Source organism: Loxodonta africana, chromosome X, assembly GCF_030014295.1.
Source record: "Loxodonta africana isolate mLoxAfr1 chromosome X, mLoxAfr1.hap2, whole genome shotgun sequence".
NCBI classification, from domain to species: domain Eukaryota; kingdom Metazoa; phylum Chordata; class Mammalia; order Proboscidea; family Elephantidae; genus Loxodonta; species Loxodonta africana.
Window position 1 is genome coordinate 82519135 of NC_087369.1, and position 12551 is coordinate 82531685.

The 12551-nt window shown below is 37.2% G+C and overlaps 1 protein-coding gene across 6 annotated transcripts in view; it reads right to left on the reverse strand.

The window, feature by feature from the left end:
* PHKA1 (phosphorylase kinase regulatory subunit alpha 1) overlaps nucleotides 1-12551 on the reverse strand; it is a 201148-nt gene that overhangs the window by 168582 nt on the left and 20015 nt on the right. For all 6 annotated transcript variants that reach the window (XM_003412723.4, XM_010592713.3, XM_003412722.4 and 3 more), the window contains exon 5: nucleotides 5698-5780. In XM_003412723.4, the coding sequence (XP_003412771.1) occupies nucleotides 5698-5780 (83 nt within the window). The remainder of the gene's footprint in view (nucleotides 1-5697; nucleotides 5781-12551) is intronic.

The following is a 12551-nucleotide window of genomic DNA, read 5'->3' on the forward strand; positions in this document are numbered from 1 at the left end:
TACTCAAACTATTTCAGACCATAGAAAAGGAAGCGATACTTCCAAATTTATTCTATGAAGCCAGCATAACCCTGATTACCAAAAGGAGGCAAAGACACCACAAAAAAGAAAATTACAGACTAATATCGTTCATGAATATAGATGCAAAAATTCTCAACAAAATTTTAGCCAATAGAATTCAGCATCATATCAAAAAAATAGTACACCATGACTAAGCAGGATTCATCCCAGGTATGCAAGAATGGTTCAACATTAGAAAATCAATCAATGTAATCAACCCCATAAATAAAAGGAAAGAAAAGAATCACACGATCATCTCAATCAATGCAGAAAAGGCATTTGACAAAGTCCAACACCAATCCCTGATAAAAACTCTCAATAAAATAGCTACGGAAGGGAAATTTCTCAACATAATAAAGGGCATCTATGCAAAACCAACAGCCGACATCATTCTTAATAGAGAGGGGCTGAAAACATTCCCCTTGAGAACAGGAAAAAGACAAGGATGCCCTTTATCACCACTCGTATTTAACATTGTGCTGAAGTACTAGCTAGAGCAATAAAAAATAAGGCAAGAAAAAGAAATAAAGGGCATCCAAATTGGTAATGAAGAAATTAAACTGTCCCTATTTCCGGATGATATATGATACCCAAAATACTGTACCAGAAAACTACTGGAACTAATAGAAAGATTTAACAGAGTAGCAGGATACAAGACAAACATATAAAAATCAGTTGGATTCCTATACACCAATAGAGAGAACGATAAAAAGGAAATCAGGAAAACAATACCATTTATAATATCCCGTAAAAAATTAAATACTTAGGAATAAATCTAACCGGGAATGTAAAAGACCTATACAAAGACAATTACAAAACACTACTGCATGAAACCAAAACAGACCTACATAAATGGAAAAACATACCACGTTCATGGATAGGTAGACTCAACATTGTGAAAATGACAATTCTACTCAAAGATATTTACGAACACAATGCAATCCCGATCCAAATACCAACAACATTTTTTAAAGAGATGGAAAAACTTATCATTAACTTTATATGGAAAGGGAAGAAGCCCTGGATAAGCAAAGCACTACTGAAGAAGAAGAATAAAGTAGGAGGACTCGCACTACCTGACCTCAGGACCTACTGTACAGCTGCAGTAGTCAAAACATGCCTGGTGCTGGTACAATGACAGATATATTGACTGACGGAACAGAATTGAGAACCCAGATGTAAATCCATCCACCTATGGTCATCTGATCTTCGAGAAGTCCAAAGTCCAAAGTCCATCAAATGGGGAAAAGACAGTCTTTTTAACAAATAGTGCTGGCAAAACTGGATGTCCATCTGCAAAAAGTGAAGCAGGACCCATACTTCACGCCATATACAAAAACTAACTCAAAATATAAAGCCAAAAACTATGAAGTTCATAGAAGAAAAAATAGGACAAACACTAGAGGTCCTCATACATGGCATTAACAGGATACAAACCACAACCAATAACACACAAACTCTAGAAGATAAGCAAGGTAACTGGGATCTTCTAAAAATTAAACACTTATGCTCATCAAAAGACTTCACCAAAAGAGTTAGAAAAGAACCTACAGACTGGAGAGAAGTTTTTGGCTATTACAAATCAGACAAAGGTCTAATCTCTAAAATCTACAAGAAAATCCAACACCTTTACAACAAAAAGACAAATAATCCAATTAAAAAATGAGCAAAGGAAATGAACAGACACTTCACCAAAGAAGACATTCGAGCCAACAGACACATGAGGAAATGCTCCCGATGACTAGCCATTAGAGAAAATGCAAATCAAACCACTATGAGATACCATCTCACCCTGGCATTACTGGCACAAATAAAAAAAACAGGAAATAACAAATATTGGAGAGGCTGCAGGGAGATTGGAACTCTTATGCACTGCTGGTGGGAATGCAAAATGATACAACCATTTTGGAAAGCGATATGGTGCTTCCTTAGAAAGTTAGAAATAGAAATACCATATGATCCAACAATCCCACTCCTAGGAATATATCCAAGAGAAATAAAAGCCATCACATGACTAGACATATGCATGCCCATGTTCACTGCAGCATTGTTCACAATAGCAAAAAGATGGAAACAACCTAGATGCCCATCAACAGATGAATGGAATATCAAACTGTGGTCCATACACATAATGGAGTATTACGCAACAAGAAATAACAACAATGAATCTGTGAAGCATCTCATAACATGTATGAACCTGGAGGACATCATGCTGAGTGAAATAAGTCAATCACGAAAGGGCAAATATTGTATGAGACTATTACTGTAAAAACTCATGAAAAGGTTTACACACAAAAAGAAACAATCTTTGATGGTTATGAGGGTGGGGATGGAAAATCAAATAGACAATAGATAAGTGGTAACTTTGGTGAGGGGTAAGACAGTAAACAATACTGGGGAAGCCAGCACAACCTATACAAGGCAAGGTCATGGAAGCTCCATAGACACATCCAAACTCCCTGAGGGACCGAATTGCTGGGCCAAGGGCTGTGGAGACCATGGTCTCGGGAATATCTAGCTCAACTGGCATAACACAGTTTATAAAGAAAATGTTCCACATTCTACTTTGGTGAGTAGCATCTGGGGTCTTAAAAGCCTGTAAGCGGCCATCTAGGATACTCCACTGGTCTTACCCCTTTGGGAGCAAGGAAGACTGAAGTAAACTAAAGATACAAGGGAAAGATTAGTCCAAAGGACTAACGGACCACGTCTACCACGGCCTCCACCAGACTGAGTTCAGTACAACTAGATGGTGCCCTGCTACCATCACTGACTGCTCTGACAAGGATCATAATAGAGGGTCCTGGACAGAGCTGGAGAAAAATGTAGAAAAAAATTCTAACTCAAAAAGAAAGACCAGACTTGCTGGCCTGACAGGCTGGAGAAACCCTGAGAGTATGGTCCCCAGACACCCTTTTCAGCTCAGTAATGAAGCCATTCCTGAGGTTCACCCTTCAGCCAAAGGTTGGACAGGGCCCATAAAACAAAATGAGACTAAAGAGGCACATCAGCCCAGGGGCAGGGACTAGAAGGCAGGAGGGAACAGGAAAGCTGGTAATAGGGAACCCAAGGTTGAGGAGGGAGAGTGTTGACATATCGTGGGGTTGTTAAGAACAATGTGTGTATTGACTGTTTAATGAGAAACTAGTTTGTTCTGTAAACCTTCACCTAAAGTGCAATAAAAAAAAAACTTCTAGTGTGAAACTATGTCTGAGATGAAAAATATACTGGGTGGGATTAATGACAAAGAAAGTAGGCACTGCAAATGAAAAGATTAGTGAACTTGAAGGAACAGCAATAGAAATTATCCCAAAGTAAATCCAGAAAAGAGGAAGGGGGTGGGCAACAGAAAAAAGATAGGAAAAAAATAATCGCTGAAAGCTTTTCACGAAAACTACAAATTCATAGATACATGAAGCTAAATAAATTCCAAGTACTAAAAACACGAAGAAAGCTACACCAAGGGCCATCATAATCAAATTGCTTAAGTCAGTAATCAAAAGAAAATTCCTAAAGCAGCCAGTGGGAAAAGGCACATATGTACAGAGGAACAAAGACAAGGGTGACAATAAATTTCATGTCAGAAACAATGCAAGTGAAAAGGCAATATCTTTAAAGTACTGAGAGAAAAAGAAAAACCCACCAACATAAAATTCGATACCCAGTGTAAACATCTTTAAAAAATGCAGGTAAAATAAAACTTTTTCAGTCACATAAAAGCTGAAAGAATTTATCACCAGCAAACCTGTACTACAAGAAATGTTAAAGGAAATTATTCAGGCAAAAGGAAAATGATACTGATGGAAACCTGAATCTACACAAAGGAATGAAGAGCATCAGAACTGGTAACTATGAGTAAATAACTGAGATGTTTTCTTTTTACTTAAATCATTTTAAAAGGTAATTATCCACTTAAAAAAAAATAATGTATTGGTTGTAAAGGAGAAGGCTGGTTAGTTAAGAAATGGAAGCAAAGGAGCTATCAGAGAACTCTGGTAGTATGTCTCCAGTACTGTCCTGGAATGAGTTATGACATTTATTTATTCCACAAATAATAATTTTTTATGTTTATTGTAGGAACTGATCTCTATTTTTTGTAACTGATGTACAAAATCTGTACATATTTAAACTGTATTTTAATATATATTTACACCCGTGAAACCATCACCCAATCAATATAATGAACATTTTCATCACTCCCCAAAGTTTTCTCATACCCCCTCCATCCTTGTCACGAGGAAACTACTGATCTGTTTCCTGTCATTATACATTTATAGAATTTTATCTTAGTGGTATCATACAGTATGTACATTTTTTATCTGGCTTCTTTCACTAAGCATGCCTTTGAGATTCATCCATGTTGTTGCATGTATCAATAGTTCGTTTCTTTTTCTTGCTGGGTGGTATCCCATTGTATGGATATAACACAATTTGTTTATCCATTTACCTGTCGAAGGATATTTGGGTTGTTTCCAGTTTGGACAATTATAAATAAAACTTCAATGAACAACAGCAAAAAACAAACAAATGCCTATGTTAAAGTGAAGGAGAAAATACATATTCCTGTACAGTGTTACTTTGAGATTGATTACCTTTTTGTGTGGCCTTTCAAGCCACGGTCTTGTAACTACCACCCAGGTGACTGGGTGGGACTGTACGATAGGGTAATTGTGGCCCACCGAAGGGACTGCTCAGTTTTGCCATCCCGCTGGGCTTGAAATGAGCCACCCCAAAGGCAAGAAAGAGAAGAGTCTACCACCACCAAGGAAGGAGAGGCCGGCAGGAAAGAATGGCAGGAGATGGGGCAGTGGGCTTTCTGGACCACGGAGCAAGAAAGCTAAGTGCATTTGGGCAGAGACTGAGAGCCAGGGAGAAGCCTATGCCTGACCCATGAATTTAGGACTTGCCAGCCTCCCCAACCGCATGAGCCATTTAGTTCTGTGAGACACTGCAGCTAATTAAGGAACCCAAAGACGGGAGGGAGAGCGCTGACAGGATAGGGAGTAGTTGATGTTAGAGATGATGGAGTGCTACAGCAGCTTGGAAAAGTTGGACACTTGGGACATCTTTAACCTCCACTCATAGGAACCAGCTTTCTGCCGATCCTTGCAAAAGAAATTATTCGTTTAAGTGTCTAACATATCATTTTATAGAGAAGATGTTAAATATATTATGATTTAATAGAAACCTACTTTATATGGTAGTTTTAAGAAAAAGTAACCTTTTTGTACAGTAAGCTCTGAATCAATGCTTACAAATAGAAAAATATGCCTAAGTTTCATTTCTAAGTAGCTAACTGGTTCATAATACTCCTAATCATTTTGTCCCTGTATAAGATGTTGTTAAACTATTAAAATAAGATCACCATTTAGCCCCAGGTTGCCAAATACATACCATGAGATATCATAGAATATGTCAGGAATGAAAGCACAGCACCTTAACCCTTTTGGCTCCGTAATCCCCTTGGGGAGAAGGGAACAAAGGATGACTGATACTAGCAAAGAAAGAGGTTGAAGACAGCTTCTGCCAGAAGCCTTTTAGATTGCTTTACTATGAAGGGTAGCATTAACAGTTTTAACGTAGTCTTAAACACAAGAACATCATATGTTTAAAATCCATTCCAAAATGAGAACTTACAGCAGTTTTATATGCAGCTTCAATGTAAAACACAAGGTTCTGTATGAAGTTGACTTCATCTAGGCTGTGGATGATATGGAGGCCTGAAGAAAAAGGGAATAAGGATATAGAGCTGGTCAGTTATCACTATAAGCTTTATACGCAGCCATAGTAACCAACTGACCTTACTACTCCTAAGTACACTTACTCCTCCTTAGGAACAGTGGAAGGCATTTGGATTCCTAAACCATAAAAATAAAACCACAATTTAGTCCTAAGGTAGTCTCCAACTAAGTGAGATATCAGCATATTTTAATGTGGAGGAATTTTAACTGTTATTTCTAGGTTTTAGTTCAGAGTCTCAGAATTCTGATTCTACAGGTAACTAATTTATAATGTACTTAAATGTACAAATCTGGGCACCTGGAAAAAGAAAAAGTGATATTTCAAAACAGAGTTGGAGGGAGTCTAAACATTAAGCAAGAAATAGATTAAAAATTATGATTTTAGGTAGAAAACCATGTTTTTTTGGATTAAAAATTATAGCTATTCTAAATGTAACCTATACAAAAACACTTATACCTTACACAGGGAATGCTCTGAATGCATTATTTATTTAATTTTTGCAACAACCCGAAGGAGTGGAAACCTGTTTTCTCCATGAGGTTTACAGAGGCTAAATATTTGTCTCTCTAAATATTATAACTAATAAATAGTGGAGCCAAGACTCAGTTGACCGTTGACTTCTGTTTCACTTCAGAGACTGAGGGCCTAAGCAAGAAGCTATAAAACCAAAAAAAAAACAAAAACAAAAACAAACCCAGTGCTGTGAAGTCGATTCCAACTCATAGCGACCCTATAGGACAGAGTAGAATTGCCCCATAGAGTTTCCAAGGAGCACCTGGCAGATTCGCACTGCTGACCCTTTGGTTCGCAGCCACAGCACTTAACCACTACGCCACCGGGGGTTCCGCAAGAAGCTATACTGCCATCTTAATGTGTACCCTATGGTCTGTTTGTTTAAAAACTCTTTCTCTAAGCACACACGCAGAAAAAAAGGACTAGAAAAATATATACCAAGATTTTAACGGTAGTTATCTCTAATGGTAAGATTGAAGGTAGCTTTATTGTGTTTTGCACGTCTTTGTAATTTTATAGTATTCAACAATGAACACGTATTATTTTTAAAATTTAAAAAGTTATATAAAAAAGAAAATTCATTAAACAAGGCAGAACGTGAAAATAATTTATAAAATTATAAAAATAATCTATAAAATTTTACCAAATCCTGAGCACTGAAACTTTTTACCGGTGTAAGCTTTATTAGGAGTCCCTGGGTGGTGCAAATTTAACATGCTCAGCTGCTAATTGAAAGGTTGGAGGTTCAAGCCTACCCAGAGGCATCTTGGAAGAAAGTTCTGGCGATCCACTTCTGAAAATCAGCCACTGAAAACCCTGTGGAGCACAGTTCTACTCTGACACATATGGGATCCACCAGGAGTTGGAGATGACTTAATGGCAACTGGTTTACTGGAAGTTGTATTAAGCAATTAAATTTTAAAACATCTCTATTGCAACAATAAGTATTACTATGTACATATTATCTAAAGCCTTTGTTTTTAACATATTATCTAAAGCCTTTGTTTAGGACACTTGATTCCAAACTAGAAACCATTTCAGTATTGAAAAATCAGGAAGTTTATTTTTCTTTTCCAGCCTATAAACAGGAGAAAGAAGTGAAGACCAGGGAGCTGGAGAAACTAAAATTTTAAGCCTCTCACATTTTTCCTGGCCAAAACTATTTTATTAAAACAAAATGTTTATATTCACAGTTGTCATAAAAATAAGTATGTTGGCTTTCTGGAAATGACTACATGTGCCAGCTATACAGTTGTATTATACCCAGACAAGGCGAAGAGTTTCCGGTTTGCTAAGAAATGAGCAGAACCTACAGCAATTAGATCTAGGTAGTAAAGCTTCTTTAAGAGGACTTGGGAATGGAAAGATTTCTCTGACACTCTTAGAAACATGATGGAAAGCAGCTGTCAAATGTTTCTTAATGTCAGCTTTCAAATGAACTCCCCCTTAACGTTCTTGCGTGACACTCATTCCAGTCCAGAAACAATTCTTAGAACAAATAAGTCACTTGCACCAAAAAAATTCAAACTGTACCAAAAGGTATACAGTGAGTCTTCCTCCCACCCCGAATCACGTCATGCTCTACTCCTGCTAGTTCTCTTCTCCAGAGGAAACCACTGTTACCAGTTTCCTCCGTATCCTTTCAGAGATATATTATGCATATGTAAGTATATGTATAGTAACCCCCTTTCTTTAGAAAAAGGGTAGTGTGTTATACTACACCTTGCTTTTTTCATATACAACTTGGAGATAATTTCAAATATTTATCTGCCTCATTTTTTTTAAACTGTTACATAACATTCCACTGAAGGGCTGTTCCTGTAACCAGTTCCCTGTTAAAAGACACTTGGGTTGCATCTAACCCTTTGTGACTATAATCAATGCTGCTGTGAGTTTCTGTGTCTATACATCTTTGTACATATGTGGTAGTATATCATCAGAGGAAATTACTAGAAATACAATTGTCACATCAAAAGACTTACACATATTATTTTTTCCAACATTTTATTATGATATATATCAAAAAAAAAAAAAAACCAGAACAGATAAAAGAATTTTACAGCCAACACCCATGTCTCAGTTTCCTAGTTCTGCTGTAATACAATTACCACAAGCAGGTGGCTTTAAAGAACAGAAATTTATCCTCTCACAGTTCAGGAGGCTTTAAGTCCAAATTCAGGGTGTGACTGTAGGGGGCAGGTCCTTCTTTGTCCACTTCAGCTTCTAGTAGCTGGCAGCCCTTGGAGTTCCTGGACTTATAGGTTCATTTGCCTCTGTAGTCAGATAGCTACTGTCTTCCCCGTGTCTATGTGCCTGTGTCTAATCTGTTCTTTTTGGAACTCAGAAGTAATTAGATTTAGAACTCACCCTACTCAGGTACAATGTAATTAACGTAACAAAGAAAGCCCTATTTTCAAACAAGATTACGTCCACCAGGTATAAGGGTTAGGATTCCAACACATATTTTGGGGGATACAATTTAATCTATAACCACCTGGATTCCACCATTAACATTTTTTTTTATATTTTGTTTCTCATATATCTATCTATCCCTTTACCCATTCATAAATCCACCTTATTTTTTGATACTTTTCAAAGTTGTAGATTACCTGTACATTTTCCCCTAAACACCTCAGCACATGTACATTAAATTTTGATAATTATCACCAAGTTTCTCTGCAAACAGGTGCCAACCAACATTGACCACTGTTTCCCTACACTATTGCCAACACAGGCGATAATAGAAGTTTTTGATCTTTGATCTCGCTAATGAGTAAGAAACAGAGCCTTCTTCTAGTTTAGTTTGGAGTTCTTTTCAACTCAATTTCTACTGAATTGCTGGCCTTTCTGTTATTGATATTTTAATGAAATTAAGAAAATTACCCTTTTGTATCTCATGTGTTGGAAGTAGTTTCCCTAGTTTGTTTAAACAGTTATCTTGTATACAGTATATTTTTCTTCTCAGAAACTTTTACGTAAGTTTTATCCCATGTTTCTAGTACTTTTATGGTTCTACTTTTTAGATTTAAATCTTTGACCTATTGACAGATAATTTAAATCAAAGAACTGTGAAACTTCAGACCTAAAATGATCAGTATGATCAGTATCAACCAATTACAAACTCCTCCTGATCCATGGCTCTGCTAAAATGGCAACCATAGCACAGGGCAGGAGGAGCAGGACAAGGATCTTTCTTATAGCCGTAATAATCTTAACCTCTTAGAGAGGAAAAAAAGATGAGCGTGATACTGGACATCAGCTTTATAATCTTGTCACCTTTGCATGCCAAAGTGAGCAGAGGCTGAGAAAAGGCAGAAAGTGTGAAATTGGTCTTGTCAATCTCTAAGACTTGTGTCACACCTAACTAATCACTATATCACATAAATGCCACACATTTCTACCATCTGTCCCTTTACTCATGCTATTCCTGCTGTTGAAATGGCATTCCCCTCCTCTCCACATCTTGAAATCCTACCAATCTTGCAAGTTCCAGCTGAAATGTCATCTACTCTGTGATGCTGTTATTAATCACCTATTCTGTGCTTTCATAGACTCTTTCTTTCTTGCTCTTATGTACCCGAGTGTGCAGGGAAGGACCATATCTAAGTATCCCACATAGTATTCTGAATGGTATTAAACAGTACTGAACAGCAGATGTTCTATCTGCTGAATGATTTTAAACAACTCCCTTAACTATAGCGGAAACCCTGGTGGCGTAGTGGTTAAGTGCTACAGCTGCTAACCAAAGGGTCGGCAGTTTGAATCCACCAGGCGCTGCTTGGAAACTCTATGGGGCAGTTCTACTCTGTCCTATAGGGTCGCTATGAGTCGGAATCGACTCGATGGCACTGGGTTTGGTTTCGTTGGGTTTTTAACTATGGCAGTGGGACCTGGCTATTGAGCCAAGAGCAAAGCTACAGGACCTCTGGATTCTTTCCCTTCTGTAGAGCCAAGACATTGCTTGTAGAACAGAGGGTGCAGAAGTGAATACCTGTGAAATTAGGTAGGGCTGGGTTAGGCCAAAGTGTTATACAAAACATTCTAAAATACGCAGGGCTCCAGAAAAGGGGCTGGTTAGTACTCTACCTCACTGAGGACTGACCTGAACTCACCTGTTTAATATTAAGCCTTTATCTCCCTTATTTTTTAAAAACTTTATTTCATGTACCATACAATTCAATGTGTGCAACCATCACCACAATTTTTTAACACTTATATCACTCCAGGAAACCCTGGTGGCATAGTGGTTAAGTGCTATGGCTACTAACCAAGAGGTCGGCAGTTCAAATCCGCCAGGCGTTTCTTGGAAACTCTATGGGGCAGTTCCACTCTGTCCTATAGGGTCGCTATGAGTTGGAATCGACTCAACGGCAGTAGGTTTTGGATATCACTCCAAAAAGAAACCTCGTGCTGATTAGCAGTCAATTCCCATTTTCCCCCAATCTCTTTTTCCTCCTCACCTTAGGCAACCATGAATCGACTTTCTGTCTCTATAGATTCGCGCTACTGGACATTTCATAAAAATGGAGTCACACAAAATGTGGCCTTTTGTGTCTGGCTTCTTTCACTTGGCATTGTTTTCAAGGTTCATCCATGTTATAGCATTATCAGGACTTCATTCCTTTTTATTGCTGGAAAATATTTCATTGTATGGATATACCACCTTTTTTAAATTCAATCATCAGTTCCTAGCTTAGCAATATTAAGGCTTTTGATCCATAACCATGGAATGTCTTTCCATTTATTTAGATCTTCTTATTTGAATGAAATTTTTTGTGGTTTTCAGTATACAGTCTTGTACTTCTTTTGTTAAATTTATTCCTATTTTATTCTTTTTGACGCTATGGTAATAGGAATTATTTTCACTTTTGGATTGTTCACTGCTAGTGTGTAGAAATACAACTAATTTTTTTATATTGATCTTATACCCTGCTACCTTATGGAACTCATTTGTTAGTTCTAGTTTTTTTTTAAATGATTTTCTTTATATAAGATCATGTCATCTGCAAATAGAGATAGTTTTACTTCTTGCTTTATCTAACGCCTTTTATTTCTTTTTCTTGCCTAATTGCCCCGGCTAGGTAATGCTGGCCTCATAGAATAAAGTTGCAAGTACTGCCTCCTCTTTTATTTTTTGTAAATGTTTGTGATGAATTTGTATTAATTATCTTATTCTTTAAATGTCTGGCAGAACTCCCCAGTGGTCTCAGGATAGGTGAGGACATGGTTTGTGTGGGCTATTAGTCCTGTACAGTACTTGCTTCTTTGAGTCTTCAGTTTCCTTCTTTCTCTTTTGCTCCAGACAAGTAGAGACCAACAGTTGTATCTTAGTTGGCCACTCGCAAGCTTTTAAGACCCCAGACACTACTCAGCAAACTAGGATGTAGAACGTAAACTTTATAAACTATGTTATGCCAATCAACTGAGTTGTCCCGTAAGTCTAGTAAGATTTGTTTTAAAGTCTTTTTTACCTGAGATTATTAGAGCCACTGCAACTTTCTTATGGTCACTGTATGCGTGATATATAAATATCAATCCTTTTACTTCCAACCAATTTATACCTCTGATTCTAAAACGTGTCTCCTGTATGCACCATGGTGACACAGTGGTTAAGAACTCAGTTGCTAACCAAAAGGCTGGCAGTTTGCATCCACCAGCTGCTCCCTGAAAACTCTACGGGGTGGTTCTACTCTGTCTTATAGGGTCGCTGTAAGTTGGAACCGACTCGATGGCAATGGGTTTGGTTTGGTTTTTTATAGATACCATGTAGTTGGATCTTGTATTTTTACACAATCTGACAATCTGTGCCTTTTGATTAGATTGTTTAATCTTCTTACATTTAATGTTATTATTGATATAGTTGGATTTATATCTGTTATTTTGCTTGTTTTCTATATGCCTCATGTCTTTTGTTCCCTCTGTTCCTTTACAGCTTTGTTTTGCAGTAAGTGAATATTCTGATTTATTTTTTCACTATTCTTAAAGTTATTTTCTAGGTCTTATAATACAGATCTTAACTTGCAGAATCTACTTCAGATTTATACTAACTTAATTCTGGTGAAATATAGAAATATTATTCCTATATAGCTCTTTTCACTTCTCCTTTTCCGTGCTATTACTGTTACACATGTTACAAATTCAACAGTACATTTTTATAATTATTACTTATGTCTTTTAAAGAAGTTGAGAGAAGAAAGGAGAGCAATCACATATTTATAGAGTTTGTTATAGTAACC